Here is a 20,231-nt window from a genome sequence, read left to right on the forward strand (position 1 = left end):
GGTGACTGAGAACCTGTTCCAGGCCCTTAATGCATGCTAAGGACCTGCTCCTTGGAAAACTGCCCGCAGCATTTCAGAAAAGGACAGCAGTGCCGTGGAGTGACACTGTCTCCACCTGTGGGCAGTCCCTGGAGAGGTCTGATTCCTGCCTCGATTCCCTCCTCCGCCGGTCCCCGGGACAGCCATGGTCTCAGCCCCTCTGGGCACAGTGAAGGACCCTCCTGTCCTTACCCGAGTTCAGGGCATTGATGGGGATGATGCGGTGCCCAAGGAACTTATTGCCTTCCTCCATCACGGCCACCCTGAGCGAGGCCAGCTCAGGCATCAGGATCTAGGGGTGGGGGGAGTTCAGGACGGGATGAGCCGGGGAGGGAGAGCCCCTCCAGCACTCCGGAAGTCTTGGGGTCAGTGGGAGAACATGGCAGGTATTACTAGACTTGCAGAGGAGAGTGGCCACACTCTAGGCCATAGGGACAGCTGTGCTGGCCACCACCAGGAGAATTACACAGGTAGCCCATGGGCCCCCCCCCAGGCTCCTCTGATTCCATGGGGGCCTGCTCCCAGCACTGGGGATTCGCATCTCCCCCCTGGTCTCTCACATGCGTGCATACACAAAACCCACCAGCCCTGGACAGCCCCAGGGGGTTCATGGAATTCGGGGCGTGGGGGGAGAGAATGGAGGGGTACAGAGGGCGTTCCTTGATCTATTTCTTCTTTTCTGCCCTACCGGGCCCTGGCCCCCACCTTCTCGAAGACAAAGGGCTCCTCCTTCCAGACAGGGTTGATGGAGTTGGTGTTGGGGGACAGCTTGGTGCGGTAGCGCCTCTTGGGGTCCCCAGGAAGGCCGAACAGCTCTACCTCCACGTAGGTGCGCACACTTCGTTCCGACAGGAACTGCCCCGAGATTACCTGGACGGGGGAGCCATGGTGGGCTGGCATCAGCTTCCCGCACCCCAGTGCCTGGCCCCCACCCCACATCCCCAGCATCCATTTTTGGGTCCCCGTTCAGCACTGGCCACCAGTGGGGTTGCGTGGCTCCAGGGTTCCAGCTGCACCGTGGTGACCAGTGACCAACAGGCTTCCAGCAGGCGGCCCTCCCCCAGCAGGAAGGACCGGGCCCTCCCCCGGACTGGGGCTCCTGCGGCCCCACTCTGCCCACTCTCCTCCCCTCCCCCACCCCAGCCTCAGCCCTTCCCCTTGGTTGCCATGGGGACTAAGAGGCAGCCTCAGAGCTGAGGAGGAGGCAGTTTCCAAGGCAACTTGCTCCTGCACGAACTGGCTGCGGCTGAAGTTTCCAGGATATCAGGGGAGGGGGGTGGGAGTGGGGGAGTGGGGCTTCTGTGTCCCCCCCTCCCACCCCGCTCGCCCCCAGCCCAGCCCTCCCTCCTGGCCACGGGGCCTCTGCAGGGCCTTGCCGTGATGGAAAGGGTGGTGGCGACCACCACGTCGATGCGGTCCACGGAGTAGGGGTTGAACTGCTTGTCCGGTCGCCGCATGAACTCGTGCTTGAGGAGGTAGCCGCTCTGGCCGTTGAACTCAAACAGAGCCATGTTCTGCTGCATGGGCAGGTCTGGGGGAACCGGGGCACACTGTGAGGTGTGAGGGGGAAGCAGATCTCTTCCGCTCCTGCCTTGTGACGGGGAACACTGTGTGGACAGTGAGAGGGAGGGGTCTCGGGTCCCAGTTCCTAGGGAAGTCTCGTCTGCTAGGAGGGAGGAATGCCAAGCTGGTGGCCAGCTGGCCCCAAGCAGGCCAGCCCCCAGCCCCACCACACAGAGCCGGGGTGGCAGCTGCCCACGCACAGCTAGACACCTGCGGCCACAGTGGCCTGCGGGGAGGGGTCTGGGCCCCAGGAGACAGCTCACCTCACCCCTACGTGTGCTCTCAGAGTCCAAGCCAGTATCAGCACGTCCCTCTCTGTACTATGGATGGGGCCAAGGTGGGAAAGGCAGGTGTGTGTGTGGGTGGTGCTGGTATCAGTTTTCAAGGAGGGGAGGAGGTATCCTTACCCATGGTCTGAAAGTTGAGGGCCACCATCTGGCACCCGGCGTTCCAGAACATCTGGGGCATGTAGTTGGAAGAGTCCATGCGGGTGCCCTTGGGGTAGATGCGGCTCATCTGGCGCTTGTTGTAGCTGTCCTCAGAGTATAGGAACCGCCCGCCCCTCAGAGCCCCCTCTATCCCCCTACAGAGCCCCCTCCCCCGCACCCCAGCTGGGCCCCCCGCCTCGCAGGTGCCAAGGATACTCCACAAACTGCACCGAGGCCTTGGACAGCAGGTCGTAGGCCTTGAGCTCCGTGAAGGAGGAGATGACATAACTCTGGTTCTTCTCTGTGTGGGCAAAGGTGGGTGGGAGGCATGTTAGATGGTCCCCACCCTTGGTCCTGCCCTCCCCAGTGGGCAGCTCTGTCCAGTGCCCAGGAGGTGCCCACCTGGCATTTCCACTGAGGAGCTGCCCCAGAAAGTATGGGGGTACCCTGTGTGTGCAGGGGGTGCCTGGTGGGCACGCATAGGGAGGGGGCGTCACACAGTCCTAGAGAGTGTGAGTGCGGGATGCGGGGTGCAGGGGACAGGTGAGGCAGGGCCCCTTGGTCAGGAGTCTGCAAAGACCAATAAGGAGCTGAGCACACATGCTGGGGGCCTAGGGGTGGCCACACACCCTGAGGAGGGGTGCAGTGTGTGGGTCAGTGCCACCAAGCTCCTAGTGTGGGGCCATGCTAGAGGGTCAGAGGAGGGCAGAGTTCAGAGGGCAGGGTTCAGAGGGTGAAAGGAGGGCGGGGTGCAGGGCTAAGAGGAGGCCAGGATGCAGTGACTGGAGGAGGCAGAGGGAGGCTGGCCCCCCAGGTGCCGCAGAGGTCAGGGGTCCCACTCAGAGGAACACCAGCTGCTATTCCTGCTTCCCCAGCAGTCACCCTGCTCTAGGGTTCACTCTGGGAGCCACGGCCAGCCTGCTGAGGGGGCCTGGCCCTGGCCCCCACCTAGCGCTGACACTGTCCAGAGCACCCCGCTTGCTAGCTCGCACCAAGGTCCCCGGAACACTGTCAGGAAGCTCGGAGCCACAGCCACTTAAACCGCCCAGGCTGACTCCGGCCGGGGTATTTATAGACACAGGCTGAGTTCAGGGCGGGCTGGGGGATTGGGGGGGCCTTCACTCACCTAGACCCATGAGAGTATCCTCTTTTGTTTTGTTTTGGGGTCACACCCGGCAATGCTCAGGGGTTACTCCTGGCTCTGCACTCCTGGCAGTGCACAGGGGACCATATGGGGTGCAGGGATAGAACCCGGGTCAGCCGCGTGCAAGGCAAACGCCCTGCCCGCTGTCCTATCACTCCAGACCCCACACTTGCGTATCCATCCCCTCCCTGACTCACCAGCCGAGAGCTCGAAGGAGATGAACTTGGTGGGCTGGATGTAGTTGACCAGACTGGACATCTCCTCATACGCCGTCACCTCCAGACCCGCTGTGCCCTGGGAAGGAGGGCGTAGGGTGGACAGAGCCCCAGGACCTGGTGCCAGTGGGGCCCCTCCCCCAGGGCAATGGGGTGGAGAGGACAGGAGGAGCTGTGGTCCCCACTGGCCCCCACACACCTCATCTGACTGCATCTTTTTTATCTCCTCTTCATCCAGACACCCCAACTCTTCCTCCTCTTCCTCTTCTGCCTCCTCCTCCTCCTCTTCCTCCTCCTCGCCAGTCCACACAGATTCACAAGGCTGCACCACTGCGAGGTGGGGGGGCCATGGTGGGGGCAACAGTCTCCTCCTGGACCTGCTTCTCTTCCGGTCCAGCTGCTTCTCCCCCACACCCCACCCCAGTCTCCCCCAGGACTCACCTGGCTCCTCACCCGCTGGGGTACTGGGTGGGCAGCTGCCCTCTGGCTCCCCACCTGCTTCCTTGCCACAGAACTGGTTCTTCTTATTCTTGATGAGGATTTTGCCTTTGAGATCCTCAGGGCTGGGCAGGGGGGTGCCTGGTTTCAGCTGGAAGGGAAGGGAGAGGCTCGGCACTGTCTCCTCACCCCTACCTGCCTCCCTCTGCCTGGAACCCCTTTTTCTGCTGTTACCCAGGTAAGTCCAGTTGCTCCTAGAGCATCTTCTGAATTACCACTCACACCAGGAAGCCTTCCTTGATCCCCAAGACCAGTCCAGGCACCCCGGGGCCCTCCCCAACAGTCCCTGAGCTGAGCCCACCTGGTAGTCGGTGTCCCAAGGGTGTCAGCACCCAGAGTTCAGGAATGTCCATGTACGTGAGCCCCGAAACCCAGCACCAGCGCACATGTGTGCTATGAGAGGGTCCCAGCACCCCAAGGTGGCCAAATTAACCCCTGCATCCTCTGGACACATCCTCATCCTTCATTTGGCCCCAACCCCTACCCCGGGTCCCCAGTCTGCAGCCCCAAAGGGCCCCTTCACCCCCACCGGGAATTTTTCCAGGGGTTCCGTGAGCAGCATGTCCCCAAACATCGTCCGGCAGTACTCGGCCATTTTGGCCTGTTGTCGGGGTCTGTAGGGATGGAAGAGACCTTGGGGTTCAGCAGCTCCCCCCACCCAGCACCCTCACCCCTCCTTTTGCAGGGGCCCAGGATGAGGTGGCAGGAGAGCTGTGGGGGAGGGCCTGGCCAGGGGCAGGGGCAGCTCGGGGAGGGCAGCTGCAGACGGGAGCAAGGGTGCGGGAGGAGGAGGCTGAGGGTACACACGAGTCCACGTGGTTTTCGAACGACAGGATGACGGGGTACGGGGAGGTCTTGAAGGCGCTCTCTGCAATGGCTTCGATGGCTTCCTGCAGGAGAGGGGCTCCATGGCAGCAGGCCAGTGCCCCAGCCTTTCCCGCCCTGTCCTCACAGGTCAGAGGCCGCCTTGTCTCCTCGGCTTCACACCCAGAGCCTGGAGTCCAGGCCCCGCCGCGGCCACGAGGCTTCCCAGGCCCTGTGCAGGCCCACCTTGAAGTAGATGTCGGTGGTCATGGTGAAGCCGTGCGTGATGATGGGCTCCTCGTCCGGGGGTTTCCCCTTCCAGCAGTCCAGCTCCACGCAGCGGCAGCCCGCCAGCAGCACCTGACGGTACATCTCGGCCGAGGAGAGGCCAGAGAACTGGCCCGCTGGGGGGTGTGGGGGAGGAGAAACGGGGTCAGGCGCATCCGTCTGGATTGCAGCGACAGGACCCACGGTCGCCCACCCACCTGTGAGGTAGGTGTTGTGCGAGGAGTTGATGAAGTAATGGTTGAGCGGCTGCGTCATGTCCTGGTGAAGCAGGAGCTTGTCCTGGGCCAGCACACTGTTCTCCGGCCCGCACAGGAACCACACCATGCCCTCGGGGGACAGCTGGCCTGCAGGACGGGGGCTGGCAGTCAAGGCTGCAGCCAGTAGCTGGGGTGGACTGCGGGGAGGGGGCAAGGGAAGGACCCCCGTGTCTCACCCCTCTGCACGTTGATGCAGCTGGGCTCGTACTTGTGGATGAGCCCCTGCACCTGGTCCGGCCGGGCTGGCGGGAACAGCAAGGAATTGAGTCGGGGGTCGCGCTGCACCTGGTTGATGAATTTGGTCAGGTGCTCCTTGGTCATGTAGGGTTTGGCCTTGGCGTGGCTGTGGGCCAGAGTGGGGAGGAGTCCAGGTGGCCTCCTGGGCCAGGGGGATGCACATGCAGCCCCTCTCCATCGAGGCTACCCCATTCCCAGCACGGGAGAACCTTTCTCCAGGCCCGGCCTGGCCCAGGGAACTCACTAGGACGTGAAGATCTCGTCTATTTCGGGCCGAGGGCAGAGGCTCATGAGGAAACTCTTGTAGACCGATTCTGGGAAGTCTTCGGGGTTGATGGCATCATTCTGGGGGTGGTTGGGGGAAAGATTCTCTGATCACTCCTGACCCCCAAACTTCTCTGGATGAAGACCCATATTTTAGACCCAACACTGTGTGTGTCGGGGGGAGCGGGGGACGAAGCGGGTCTGGTCCACAGAGGAAATATTAGGTCGGGGTAGGGAGGAGGGACACTCCAAGTGCGCGCTGTCCAGGCCCAGATAGCTAAGCAGAGAGCAGAGAGTCCGTTTAGCTGGTTTGCTTTGGTCCTAAATTTGGGCGCTTGTCAGGGAAATACCAGAAGGGAAGGAGAAAGGCCAAATGTCTTTGTACCTGTCAGCAGATGCTCATTGTTTGGGGTTTGTTGGTTCATTTTTTAATAGAGACCTTGGGGCGCCATGGTGCCTGGGATCAAATTTAGGGTCTCATATATACCTGTGCTCCACCTCTTCAAGCTATCTCCCTGGCCTGATCTCTTTTGGAGGGGCACACCAGCAGTATTCAGGGATCACTTCTGGCTCTGTGCTCAGGATCACTCCTGGCAGTGCCCGGGGATCATCTGTGGTGCAGGGCATCAAATCTGGGTCAGCCACGTGCAAGGCAAACACCACACATACTGTACTATCATTCTGGACCTGATCTTTCTTGGGGGGTTGGGTTTTTTGGGGGGGTTCTTTTTGCTTTTTTTGTGGGGGGACACACCCAGCAATGCTCAGGGGTCACTTCTGGAAGAGCTGAGGGGGACATATGGGGTGCTAAGGATCAAACCACGTGCAAGGCAAGTGCCCTACCCCCTGTACTGTCTCTCCGGGAGCCCTTTTGTAAAGCAGAGGACAGAGTTTTAAAAATATATTTTAACAAAGCACAGTATAAACAGATCCCAAGATACACGAAGCACAAACACCAGAGATGAAGAAAGAAATAGGCAAACCAAAAATAATAGTTTACAACAACACCCAATAAACAGGGAACACCAGGAAGGGCCATTTGCACTTCACTCTGAAAATGGTGTTTCAAAGGGTCCCATCAAGAAGGTGAAATGCCCGTCACAGAAAAGAATAAAATGTTTGCAAATTATGTTTCCAGTAAGAGATAATTCAACAGCTTACTCAACAGCAAAAAAGACAAATAACCCCATTGGAAACTGGACAGTGGAGTTGAATAGGCTTTTCTCTAAAGAAGAGAGGCAAACGGTCCAGGAGCCCATGAAAAGATGCTTGATATCATTAGTCATTAAGGAAATGCAAATCTAAACCACAATGAGATATCACTTCACTCCCACAGCAAGACTAAAATTAAATTTTTTTTCTAAAAAGACGATAACAAGTGTTGGGGAGAATGTGGAGAACTTGGAACCCTCCATCCAGTGCTGGTCGGAATGTAAAATGGTTCAGTTCCTTTGGAAACCATGAGCAGTTCCTCAAACATTAACCACACAGTTGGACTCTGACCCAACAACTCCACCCCAAGTTTACACTCAAAAGAAACAAAAACATACATCTAGACAAAATTCCCGCATGCGAATATTACAGCAGCTTGATGCATGCATCAAAAAGAATGTGCTAACCATCCAATGTCCATCAACAGATAAATGAACAGACAAGTGAAATGTGGTATATCCATTCAATGGAATATGATTCAGCAGCAAACGGGAATGAAGCACTGATGTCTTTTATAATGTGGATGAACCTAGGAGCACTCGCTAGGTGCATTTGGGTGGCATGAAAGAGCACTTGGCGCAAGATTCCATTTCCATGGAATGTTCAGAATGGGGGTGTGTGCTAGAGAGAGAGAGGACAGTGGGGAGGGCACTTTCCTTGCATGCAGCCTACCTGGGTTTGTTTCCTAGCACCCCATATGGTCCCCAAATCCCATCAGGAGTGCCCCTGAGCATAGAGGAGTATGCCTCAAGAACCTTCAGATGTAAGAAGGAAGGAAAGGAGGGAGGCAGAGAGGGAGGGAGGGAGGGAGGGAGGGAGGATGGGAGGGAGGGAAGGAGATGCCTATGAGGACTCTGCCTATTCCTCCCAACCCAGGAAAACCCATCAAACGTCTTCCAGGATCACAGTGGAAGGCCAGCATGGGTGTCAGGCCAGCAGAGGGTCAAGCAAGTGAGCCAGACTGCATCTGCCTAAGCTCCCAGGTGGACACACCAGCAAAAGATCCCAGCAAAAGGCCTGTGGCTCCTGCTGGACAGATAAGGAGGCCTGACCATTGCATCACAGGAGCAGGGGAAGGAGAGAAGGAAGCAGGAAGCATGAGGCCATCCCACCTTCCCAGAAACCCCACAGAGCTGCAGCTTGGGGACATTCCCCTGGATCCATATGGACAGTGACCAGGAAGGTCTTAGTTTGTTTCCTATACTCTACATACTTAGAAAAAAAAAAACAACAGACTCCCAGTGTTTTTTGTTTGTTTTTGTCAAGGGTGCCCTTGGCAAAGCACTGATCCGGGAGCCACATGGGAGCTGGTACCCAGCCCCCACCTTCCTGAACACTGACTCAGGCACATCGGCCCACTGGGCTCCCTGGTGCCAGTCACCTAAGGTTTCTCCTGGGGTGACCTTGCGTACAGCTCGCAACATTTTCTTACTGAACTAAAAGCAAAGAAAAAATGATTTTCTCGTGTGGAGCTGAGGTGTGTCCTGCCAGCTTCCATCCTCGCTTTACTCCTCTCCAGCTGCTCTCATGCCCCCTTCACTCACGTCCCTGCCAGCTTCGGACTCCACCTTGCTCCTCAGGGCAGAAACTTTTACTCTTAACTTCTACGTCAATAGGAACGCACCCCCCTAAACAAGGTCCCTCAACTACTGCCACCCCCAGCCCCCCTATACTGCCAGGGCTAGGGGTTCAGTCCTACCAATCACCACACAATCACACATAGTCACACACACACACATGATCACTACACACTTGCACATACATGCACACAGTCACACAATTACTCATACATACACATACATCACACACTGACACAGACACAATCACACTTAAAACACACACACTCACATGTAGTCACATGTGCATCACACACATTGACACACACACACTTAGACACAATCACACTTAAACACATACACACACATAGTCAAACACACATTCATGCATAGTCACACATACACACAGTCACACACATCACACATGTGACCACATACACACTTGCACATACATTCACGCAGCGTCACACACAGTCACACATACACATTCCACACACTGACACATACACACTCGCATATGTATTCACACACAGTCACACATACACACATCACACACACTGACACACTTTGACACTCATACTTACAGTCACACTTTAGCACATGCACACTCTCTCTCTCCCTCTCTATCTCCCTCTCCCTCTCTCTCTCTCTCTCTCTCTCTCTCTCTCTCTCTCTCTCTCTCCTCTCTCTCTCTCTCTCTCTCCCTCTCTCTCTCTCTCTCTCTCTCTCTCTCTCTCTCTCTCTCTCTCTCTCTCTCTCTCTCTCTCTCCCTCTCTCAGCCCTCTGTCTCGTTCAGTCTGTGGCCAGGCCTGTGCCGTCACTCCTGCCTTCCCGCCCGAGCGGCCCCTAGTCAGAGCACCTGTGAGAGGAAGAAGTGTGGGGTGGGGGCGAGGAGTCACTCACCTTGCTTTTGGGGAGGTGGCAAGCACTGAGGGCAGCTTCCACCCGCTTACGGTCAGCAGGAAACATCTGGAAAAAACTGAAGGCACAGAGGATGTCCTTGGGCAAAGAGGGGAATGGATCTTCCTGGGCATGGATCTTCTGTGGGCCCTGGGGGGGCAACTGGGAAGGTTCACTTCTCTTCTCCTATTTTGAGGGGGTGGAGCACGCCCAGCAGTGCTCAGTGGTTAATCCTGGCTCTGCATTCAGGAATCACTTCTGGCGGCTGGAGGGACCATCCAGAGTGCTGGGGATTGATCTCAGGTTGACCCCATGCAAGGTGAACGCCCTCTGCGCTGTCCCTGTGCCAGCCCCGGGGCGGACTCACTTCTTGACAGGAATCTTCCCTTCAGGATTGAGCTGCATCTTGAGCTTCACCAGGCTGGTGGGCAGAGGGCAGGGGGTCAGGGCACGGGGAGAGTCAGGGCCCGGGGGACAGACAGGCGGGCACTTACATCTTGTCCAGGAAGGTGCTGCGGGGGGCGTTGGTGGTCAGCGGGTGCTTGGCCAGGGCCAGCACATCTTCAGCCCAGTCCTGCAGGCGCGCAGAGCACATGGGTCAGGCCCCGGACCCTTGCACCTCTGACACCCCTTGCCCACGCAGGCGGCCAGGCCCCAGCACACCTTGCCCACGTTCTCCTTGTAGGAGACGAAGTTGTGGAAGGTGAGGTCCACCAGGTCGGGGCCGGACACCACGGTGAGCGCCTTCAGCAGGAAGGTGTTGTCGGGAAAGTCCATGTTGAACACATCCCGGAGCTTCTGGCTCTACTCCGGGAGGGGAGAGACAGGCGGTCACCCCATCCCTGTCGTCTGGTCCCTTCCCATCTTCCCTCGGCCCCAGAAGCCTGCTCGGACACAGGACAGGTCCCAGGAGAGGAGGCCGAGGGGCCTGGCCGTTGGGTCCTGGCCGGGTTTGTGTGACCTTCATCTGCAGCCGAGTCTTTGCTCCCAGCCCAGGCCATCCTGTCCCCACCATCCCTCCCTCCTGTTTCCCACCCAGCATTAGGCAAATGCAGGCAAACAAGCCAGGGTGGGGTGGGGGGAGTGTATTCTCAGAATCTCCCGCACAGATCTGGGGGCCAGAGCTGGTTTCGGGACACCCTTCACCATCCTTATAACCCCCGTCAGTTCCAGAAAGTTCCAGCAAGTTCTGGAACAGCTACACTCCTTCCTCAATGGGGGATAGCATTGTCGCACACCGGAGGACCTCTCAGCCTGGAGGGTCCCCCCACACGCCTATCCTAGGGGACTGCCAGCCTGGCCCCCGTATACAGTCCTTAGCCACTTGGGCCCACCTACCTTGGGCACTTTGGCAAACTTCCCAAAGCGGGTGTCCCGGATGCTGGTGATATCCAGAAATTCCATCTCCTGGAGGGAGGGGTGTGGGTGACTGGGTGGGGTCGGGAATGAAAAGCAAGGAGGAAGGAACTACCGCAACCCTTCTCATCTCTCCAGCCAAGACAGGGGGGAGGCCCCTGCCTCCCTCCTGGGGTCTCCCGTCCATGGCACCTCCTCTTCCCCTCTGGACATTCCTTCTCTGCTCACCTGGCTTCCCTGGGGCTTACAGTCTCACCCCCCACCCCAATCTGCAACACCCCCGGATCCTCCCTCCTACTGTCCCTCTGTCCTCTGAGCCCTCAGTTTAACGCACGGCCTGGACAGATGCCCTCTGCAGCAGCTCTCCCGCTTTCCTTCTCCCCAAGGACGCAGAGGTTTGACCTGCCGGCTGAGGCAGCCCTGGAGGGTGCCTGGGTCCCCCCTTCCTCAGTGGAGGAGCCTCAGGTGGGGCCCTTCTACCTCCCCCAGGTCCCGCCTCCCCTCCTCATGGCCATCAGGCTGCCCTGACTCAGTGGACACACGGGCGCTCAGGTGGAGCAGGGGCTGTCTACCTTACTCTGGTATGTCCAGTACAAGTAATAGCCCTTGGGGTCCACGCGCAGAATAACCGGGGAGGCGATGGCCGTTTCCTGCAGAGAGAGCAGACTGGGGGTCAAACGTCCCTGGCCCCGCTTCAGGAAGCCCAGAGTTCACTATCTCCCCAGGAGGTGGCCATTCGCAGTTCCCTTTTTCTGCAGAGCTAAGTCCAGAGCCGTAAGAGCTCTGCAGCAGGGGTGGGGAGGACATTTCTGGAAAAGGAGAGGCTTCCCCTGTGAGTCCCCAGAGGGCCCCCAGAGTCCCTGCTACCAACGGGCGTGGCTCCGTGGAAGGAGTAGAATGCCTCCCCCGGGACCCCCACCCTTCTGAGGGCAAGCCTACGTAGAAAGAGGCTGAGCCCAGACGCTGCCCCTGCACGCCATGCCCTGTGTGTTGCAGCCACACCTCAGCTGCCCCTCAGAGAACTGCCTCCCCACGACCGTCTGGGGAGCTCACCCCCGAGCCCAGCGCACAACCAGCCCCGCTAAAAGACCATCAAGGCTCCTCTGGGAACTGCCCCTGGAGCTCTAACCACGGTGTGGAGGCTGCTTTACAGTCCCAGAGCCCTTCTACAAACTCTCCAGAGGTTCATGGCTCTAGGGAAATAAGCCCACGCTAGTCCATGAGCACTGAGCTAACCCGGGAGCATTGTACTAGCCCGTGAGCACTGGGCTAACCCGTGAGCACTGTGCTAACCCATGCGCTCTGTGCTAACCTGTGAGCACTGGGCTAACCCATGAGCATTTTACTAACCCGTGAGCACTGTGCCAGCCCACCAACGGGGTGCCCCATGTTTCCTACAGGAGAGAGTAAACTCACACCTGCTGAAGTTCTAATCTTCAGTGAAAAGGTTACCTTTTCCCTATAATGGTTCCCTTTTCATTGTCATGGTCTCTTTTTCTGTGTCACTGTCATCCCGTTGCTCATCGATTTGCTCAAGCGGGCACCAGTAACGTCTCCATTGTAAGACTTGTTGTTATGTATTTGGCATATAGAATACGCCACGGTTAGCTTGCCAGGCTCTGCCGTGCAGGCAAGATACTCTTGGTAGCTTGCCGGGCTCTCAGAGAGGGGCGGAGGAATCAAACCCAGGTCAGCCACGTGCAAGATGAACGCCCTACCCACTGCACTATCGCTCCAACCCTCTCTTTAAAATGGAGACACCCCAGGAGGTGGCCATTCGCAGTTCCCTCTGACTCAGCAGTAGAGCCTATGCCTCACACATGTGAAGCTCTGGGTTCAATTCCCTGGGCACCGACAACAAGGAGGCTCAGGAGGGGTGTCAGGGAGCAGCTGGGAACTCACAGTGAGGCGGCTCACTCTGGAGAAAGATGATCCGAGGACTCCCCACCCGTCATTCCTCAAGCAGGGGTGGGGTGCCTGATTCTTCATCTTAAACCCAGGCATGACCTATATACCACCCCTCCTCCGCAAATTATAGACCACCAGAGGGGAAGACAGACATCTTAGCTTTGGGCCGGGCCCCATGGGTACGGGCTGGTTTGTGAGGCTCCCCTGTTCAGTTCAGAACCTCAGTCCCTCTTTCCCACTTCCTTCCCTGCACGCTATCCGGGCAGGCCCCTTCCACTCGCAGGAAGCCAGTCCCAGAGGGAGGGGGCAGAGACCAACCGAAGCTCTCAATTGACGCTGGAGGTCTGAAGAGTTTCAAACTGGGGCTGGAGCAATAGTACAGTGGATAGGGCAAGTTTGCCTTGCACGCGGCCGATCCGGGTTTTATTCCCAGCATCCCATATGGTCCCCCGAACACCACCAGGAGTAATTCCTGAGTGCATAAACTGGGAATAACCCCTGTGCATCACCGGGAGTGACCCAAAAAGCAAAAATAAAATAAAATAAAAAAGAGCTTCAAACTGGCTTTTGTGATGAAAAGTGCTTGGGGATGTTTATGTTCCCCAGGAGCCAAGAGCATGTCTGGTTGAATGTGTCCCCCCAAACACACTGGGAAAGGCCACAAGGCGAAAGAAGCAGAGCTGATTTCCTCTGGTGCATCCCACAGACCTGAGCCGAAAGCAGGAGCCTCGACTGGCACCCAGGAGCACCGTGCAAGGCCATGAGCACTGAACTAGCCCATGAACGGCGTGCCCCAGGCCATCTTTTTCTGCAGGAGTGAGTAAACTCACCTTCTGAAGCTCTAACCTGTCTACAGGTTCCCAGTTCTAGCAAGCCAGTTGGGCAGCCAGCAATGTCCCGCCATGGGGCGAGGGGGCACAGCCAAGTTTACAGGGGCAGGCTGGCCGTAAAGCCTGTGCCCACCATCAGGGGCCAGCCTGGTCAGTCCTCGGCACAGGGGAGCCCACTTCACTTTTCATTCTGAATCACTTTCCTCATTCCTGCGGCTCCTGGGACACGCTACCATGCCTCAGCAACCACACTTCGGCTCGGAAAGCAGAAGAGCCTCCCAGCAGCCCCCACCCCACAGAGACACCCCCCTCCCCGGGCCAGGCCAGAGCCAGTGAGCAGCGTTCCGTCCCCCACCCCCGCCCGCCACTCCCATTCTTCTAGAACATTCTCCTTCCTGGGATCAGCAGCCCCGACTCTCACCAGGTCAGTCTGCAGTCCCCCACCCAGAACCCTGAATGCTTCTCCTCATCCACCCAGAGAATCCCTGTCCTGTGGCAAGGTCTCACCGGTTTGTATAGGAGCCGCTGGGGTGTAGAGAGAGGTGCAGGGCCAAGCAGAGACACCCCTTTCCTGACACTGGGCTGGCACTCGGGCAGCAGGGGTGAGGGCAGCTAGCCCAGGATCCAGGACACTGGAGGTCGTGTGTGTGTGTGTGTGTGTGTGTGTGTGTGTGTGTGTGTGTGTGTGTGTGTGTGTTTCCCTGGGACTGAGACAAGCCAGGTAGCAAGCAGGAAGTGATTCTAGTCTGGGCACCCAGCAGGGGCTCAAAGGGCCTGGACTCTGGTCACCACTCCCGAGCATCCTCCTTGGACTGTGGGGATCAAGAAACCCCACTCTCTAGGGTCCCTGGGTGGGATGGGGGAGAACAGATCCGGTGCAGAGATGAGGCCTCGGGCCAGCCAGGCAGCCCCTCTTCACCGAGGCAGCTGAGGACATTCACTGTCAGGTTTATTTTATCTCCGACAGCCGAGCGGCCAAGCCTCACAGGCGCCTGGTCCTGGCAGACATAAACCCACCCGCCCACTGGACTAGCCCCTCCAGCCCCTGCCACCGCCTCTGGCGCCCACTCACGTCATCCCATTTGATGAAGCGCTCTCCATGGCTCAGATAGGTCTTCACCTCGGGGGGCAGCAGGACGGGGCTGAGCAGGGACATGGCACCCAGGCTCCCTCTCTGACGAGGCCGGCAGGCACAGGCGGGCAGGGGTGCCAAGCCGGGTCACGGCTCACATGGCGCTGGCTGTGGCTTCTGTGGGGATCCGCTTACAGCCCAGCCTGGACGTCCAGTGCCGGGCTGAGTGCTTCCGCAAAAGGCCTAATCTGCCTCTTTATATGACCCTCCCCCTCCTGCCTGCGGTGGGGGGCTCCTCCCCAAACTCTCCTCCCTCGCCTGCTCCCAAAGCCTCCGGACTTCCTGCTCGGGGTTGCAGGGGTTATCTTAGCCGTTCAGGACAGGAGGGGAACGTCTGGGACCCAGAACCTTGGAGAGGGGTCTTGCTGACTCCCCAGAGGAATTCCTGGAAAGTTGCTTCTGGGGAGCTGGAGAGACAGCGCCCCGGGGATGGAGCTGAGGGGCCTGGGGTCCCCCTGAAGGTGACCATGAGATAGGAAGGGCTCAGCTGGGGCTGAGTGATTTTGGGGGGGTTTACCTGCCAAGCTTAGAGACGTTGGGGGGTCCTTCCCTGCAATACTTCACCAACTAAGTGAGGCAGAATGCAGGGGGATTGAATTCAGGGCCTTTGCATCTCCCCAGCCCTGAGAGCAGTCATTTTTGACCACAGTGGCAAGGTGGGGGGAAGGGGGGATGGGGAAATGTGTGCAGGATTCACACCTAGCACCTCCTTCACACCATCAGAGCACTGATTGCACCCCAGGTCCAGGGATCTTAACTTTTGTTTTAGTTTTGTTGTGGTGCCGAGGGATCAGAGGCGGAATAGAACTGAGCATTTTGAATAAGCAAAGTTTGCTAATCACCCAGCTCCTCTTTCTCAATGCTTCCTCCCCATGAAAATGAGGTGCAATCACATCCAACACACACACACACACACACACACACACACACACACACACACACACACACACACACGACTCCCCTTCCTGGCCCCTGGCGCCACTCACCAGCCATCACTCCACACATGGCTGCTCTGAGCAGCCCTTGGCCAGCCGCCTCCGGAGCTCCTTCCTGCTGGCTGCCCTCCTCTGCTTAGTGCCCAGGGCCTGTGCCAGGGGAACCTAGCTCTGGTGTGAGCCCAGGGAGCATGGCTCTAGCATGCCTCTGCCCCAGCCCCGCCGCCCAGAGCTTCCTCTCTCTAACCGGCTCTTCTTATCACCTTCCTATCCAATGAGGGAGGCAGTTTAATCAGTTGCTCATGGACTTCCTTCCCCTCTCAGGGCCTGGGCCTGGGTACCCCCCCACCTAGAATGTTGCACAATATCACTGTATCACTGTCATCCCGTTGATCAAGGATTTGCTCGTGCGGGCCCAGTAATGTTTCCATTCATCCTAGCCCTGAGATTTTAGCAGCCTCTTTTACTCATCCTTCCTAACAGTGCCACATTAGAGGCTCTTCAGGGCCAGGGGAATGAGACCCATCATTGTTACTATATTTGGCATATGAATACGCCACAGGGAGCTTGCCAGGCTCTCCCGTGCAGGCAGTAGACTCTCAGTAGCTTGCCAGATTCTCCAAGAGGGAGAACTAGGCTATCAGATGTCTCGAGGCTGCTTAGTTTTATAGTCTCTGGATGTTGGCAGTTGATGGGATTACATGGCGCTGGGGGCAGTTTCTGGGTGTGACCACCTAGCTACTGGAAAATGGGGGATCTGGGTGGAAGAGGCCCAGTCCCAATCCGAGCAGCCTTGGAGATTTCAGCCCCGGGTCCCACACACCTGGGTTCCTCTGCCGGTTCCATCATGCGCGAGGCTCATCCAAACATGTGGAGAGGGACCTTGAGCATGGCCGTGGCTGGGTTCCAGAGGTCTTCAACTGCCGGAGCTCTGCTGTATATTGTTGCACAATATACATCCTGCAATTCCTTGCATTGTCTCTGCTGTTCAGTCTGAGCAGGGAGACAGGGGCCAGTGGTAGGAGCTGAGAGAATTTCTACCACTAACACACAGTCCTCCAAAATAAATAAATAAATAAATTGCCATTCTAGACCACAAACCTTTTTTTTTTATTTCTTTTTGGGTCACACCTGGTGATGCAAAGGGTTACTTCTGGCTCATGCACTCAGGAATTACTCCTGGCGGTGCTCGGGGGACCATATGGGATGCTGAAAATTGAACCCGGGTCGGCTGCGTGCAAGGCAAACACCCTACCGGCTGTACTATTGCTCCAGCCCCTAGACCACAAAGCTTTTCAAAACAGCTCATGATCCCCCCTGTGTTTCCGCATCCCTCTCCTGAAGACTCATCTCTGGGGGCCCAGAGCAATAGGACACTTGTTTTGCATGGGTTAGATTCCCGGTACCATATTCAGTCCCCACCAGGAGTGAGCACAAAGCCAGGAATAAGCCAAAAAGCAAATAAATCATGAAATAAAGATTCAGTCCCTAGAGTGAGTTCCCCTGCAAGCCCTGCTCTCTTTTCCCTGCTTCCCTCCAGTCCCCTTTGGGGGCCAGCCAGTGACCCTCCCTGGGATCACGTCTCCGCTGAGTGTTTGAATGGGTTTTGCAAGGGAAATCCCCACTGCTTCCCGAGCACCTGGCACCTGCATGGCCCGCAGGCCCCTCCTATCCACCCTGCAGCAACCGAAGAGATAATGCCCTTTCCCCCTTCACCCAGGGACCTGGGGGAGTAGGAGGGGTGTCACCTTCCCCTTGAAGAGATGGAGTGCCTCCAGGAAGGCAGAGACTTTGGGGGTTCTTCCTTGGGTTCTTTCCATCTCAAGCTCTGAATCCATGGGATATAGTGATCCATACCCCCTGACAGTGCTGCCTGAACCCAGTTCTTGTTTGTTTGTTTGTTTGTTTGTTTGGGGGGTCACACCTAACTGTGTTCAGGGATGATTTCCAGTTCAGTGTTCAGGGGACCATGTGGTGATGGAGACAGAACTCGGTTCTCTTGCATGCAAAGCAAGTGGTCAGCTCTCTGAGCTATCTCCTGACCCTGAACACAGTTCTTTGGTTTCTTTGGCGGGGAGGAGGGGATTGTTGTTGTAGTTTCTGTTTTGCTTTTGGGGTCACACCCAGTGGTGCTCAGGGCTTACTCCTGACTCTGCACTCAGGGATCACTCTGGGTGGGACCATACGAGATGCTGGAGACTGAACCCAGGTCGGGCACAGGCAAGGCAAATGCCCTCCCCACTGTACTATTGCTCCAGTCTCCCCCTGAACCCAGTTCTTGAGGCCCTCCTAATGATAGCTTGTGTGGAACCTGTCCTCCTGCCCACATCCTGCAAAGCAACGCTCAGAATACACAATACAGAACACCGGGAAGCCAGGAAAATATACCTTCGTTTAAAAATACACTTAGATTCCAAAAAAAAAGTGAGTCAAAAACAAAAACCACTGCATCAATAACGGTAAGGGCGATATGGAGAACACGAGTGAGGGCAGCAAAACACCCCATTTTGGAAAGGCGCCTCCTGGGCTGAGCCGAACAGAGAGCACCCAGGTGGCCAACCACACCCCAGGGCAGAAGGTGGAAGGGTGAGGATGCCCCCTGCTGGGCACAGTGGAAATCACATGCCTCCTGGGGAAAAGCGGACCCCCCCCCCCCAAGGCCAAGGCCAACTTCTGGCAGCCTCTGGTCCTGGACAGTGTGGCATGTGTGTGTTTTGGGCCAACAAAAGTGTTCAAAGCTCCCATTCCCAGGGAGATGCTGGTGGTCTGAACCCAGGAGGTAGTTTCCAAATTCCCTTGATTATGTGGCAGTTCTCTGAGGGGACTTATGCACTGGTTCTCAACCAGCAGAGAAGCTGAATGGTGGAAGTTGAACTGAAACCCAGTTAAGAGCCAAGCAAGAGTGTCAGACGGGAACAATTTATCCGCTGCCCGCCCCCATCCCCCACCTTCCCTCTGTGTGTATATTATTGTTGCCATGGGCTGGTGGGAGGGCAGAATCCTGCACACGCTCTTGGTTGTGCTCACATGTTTAGTCACTCTGCTTGCACACGTGCTTGCCTGGGGTTGCTGTAGGAGCAGAGAGCCAACACTGCCACTTACCTAACGCTGTGGGGTTTGGGAGCCCTGACACCTGTGGTGGTGTCACTTGGGCTAAGTGCTAGCTGACTCTTGGTATAAAAATGGCTCCGGTGTTGCCTACCCTGGGGTTTGGTGATACTTACCCTGACTATGCCTCTGTGTCCTAACCTGTAAAATAGACATAAAAATACTCCCAGCAACATTAAAGACATTTTTAATCTTTTTTTATTTGTTTAAAAATTTTGGATCACATGCAATGGTGCTCAGGGGTTATTCCTGGCCCTATGCTCAGGAACTACACCTGGCCATGCTCGGGGGACCTTATGGGATGCTGAAGATTGAACCCAGAATGGCAGCATGCAAAGTAGATGCCCTATCCACTGTACTATCACTCCAGCCCCAAGATTTTAAAAAATCATAAAGGGTCAAAGAACCCTCATCCACTGCTGATGAGAATATTGACTGGTTCAACTTATTTGGAAAACAATGTGCACATATCTCAAAAGAACTAGGAATTGAGCTTCCAATTAACCCAGAAATTTCAATTCTTGGGGCTGGAGCGATAGTACAGTGGGTAGGGCGTTTGCCTTGCACGCAGCCGACCCAGGTTCGATTCCCAGCATCCCATATGGTCCCCTGAGCATCGGCAGGAGTAATTACTGAGTTCAGAGCCAGGAGTCAGCCCTGAGCATTGCTGGGTGTGACCCAAAAAAGCCAAAAAAAAAAAAAAAAAGAAATTTCACTTCTTGGCATCTACCCCAAGGACCCAAAAACACTATTTCAGAAAGACATTTGCATTCCTTTATTTTTCATGTTTTGCTTGTTTTTGTTGGGGGGGCAGTACTCAGGGCTTACTCCTGGCTCTGTACTTAGGGATCACTCAGGGCTCAGGGGACCATTTGAAGTGCCAGGGATTGAACTTGATTCAGCCACGTGCAAGGCCAGTGTCCTTCCTGCAATACTATCGCTCTCCAGCTCTACATCACATTATTCATCAGCAGAAGCAGATACCAGCAAGAGAAATGCAGCTTCTGAATCGTGCCTCCATAGCCTATAGCTTCCCCCAGCATCTTCACTGACTTACTCTTGGGTCAGTTTCACGTCAATCATTAGCATGGCACGGGGGCTGGATTCCCAGGGCAGGCTGAGTCACTCCTGGCTACAGACCAGCTGCAAGAGAGCAGTACCAACTGCCCACCACCTCTGTACCATACAGCCCATAGGGTCAATGATGCAGACAGGAGAGGAGACTCAGGAGCTGTCCATCTGTCTAGTCGTCCAGCCACTGGTGGCCCCACAGTGAGAGAGTAGAGGGAGTCTCAGGTCCCAGGAGCGGAACCTCATTTGGGTAGCAGGTGCTGAAGCAGTGCTGGCTCCAGTCCCCCAGGAAGGAAAGACCATTGGGGGTTCCCTACAGAAGCCCAGTGGGGAGCTGCTGTTTGTCTGCCCATCCCAAGCTCCTTCTAGAATCACAGAAGGAACCACTTGGGACTGAGCACTAGATATTAATCAGTCCCACGTGTGTGAGAGAGAATGAGAGAGAGAGAGAGAGAGAGAGAGAGAGAGAGAGAGAGAGAGAGAGAG

At 56.6% G+C, this 20,231-nt stretch overlaps 1 protein-coding gene across 3 annotated transcripts in view; it reads right to left on the minus strand.

The window, feature by feature from the left end:
- Positions 1–20,231, minus strand: part of PLCB2 (phospholipase C beta 2) — a 40,074-nt gene that overhangs the window by 8,890 nt on the left and 10,953 nt on the right. The window contains exons 2-23 of one of the 3 annotated variants that reach the window (XM_004609767.2): positions 16,390–16,559; positions 14,572–14,774; positions 11,334–11,411; positions 10,744–10,812; positions 10,069–10,209; positions 9,900–9,979; positions 9,773–9,826; positions 9,409–9,484; positions 5,718–5,818; positions 5,413–5,579; positions 5,177–5,323; positions 4,938–5,095; positions 4,695–4,777; positions 4,417–4,501; positions 3,831–3,978; positions 3,589–3,719; positions 3,372–3,468; positions 2,247–2,331; positions 2,010–2,134; positions 1,416–1,570; positions 745–909; positions 232–331 (exon numbers count right to left, since the gene is read on the minus strand). In XM_004609767.2, coding sequence (XP_004609824.2) covers positions 232–331; positions 745–909; positions 1,416–1,570; positions 2,010–2,134; positions 2,247–2,331; positions 3,372–3,468; positions 3,589–3,719; positions 3,831–3,978; positions 4,417–4,501; positions 4,695–4,777; positions 4,938–5,095; positions 5,177–5,323; positions 5,413–5,579; positions 5,718–5,818; positions 9,409–9,484; positions 9,773–9,826; positions 9,900–9,979; positions 10,069–10,209; positions 10,744–10,812; positions 11,334–11,411; positions 14,572–14,655 — 2,329 coding nt within the window. In that variant the 5' untranslated portion in view covers positions 14,656–14,774; positions 16,390–16,559. Of the gene's footprint in view, positions 1–231; positions 332–744; positions 910–1,415; positions 1,571–2,009; positions 2,140–2,246; positions 2,332–3,371; positions 3,469–3,588; positions 3,720–3,830; positions 3,979–4,416; positions 4,502–4,694; positions 4,778–4,937; positions 5,096–5,176; positions 5,324–5,412; positions 5,580–5,717; positions 5,819–9,408; positions 9,485–9,772; positions 9,827–9,899; positions 9,980–10,068; positions 10,210–10,743; positions 10,813–11,333; positions 11,412–14,571; positions 14,775–16,389; positions 16,560–20,231 lie in introns of those variants that run through there. The other 2 variants (XM_055129863.1, XR_008629098.1) reach the window with 2 other exon arrangements.

The sequence above is a fragment of the Sorex araneus genome, chromosome 3, assembly GCF_027595985.1.
Source record: "Sorex araneus isolate mSorAra2 chromosome 3, mSorAra2.pri, whole genome shotgun sequence".
In the NCBI taxonomy this organism is placed as follows: Eukaryota; Metazoa; Chordata; class Mammalia; order Eulipotyphla; family Soricidae; genus Sorex; species Sorex araneus.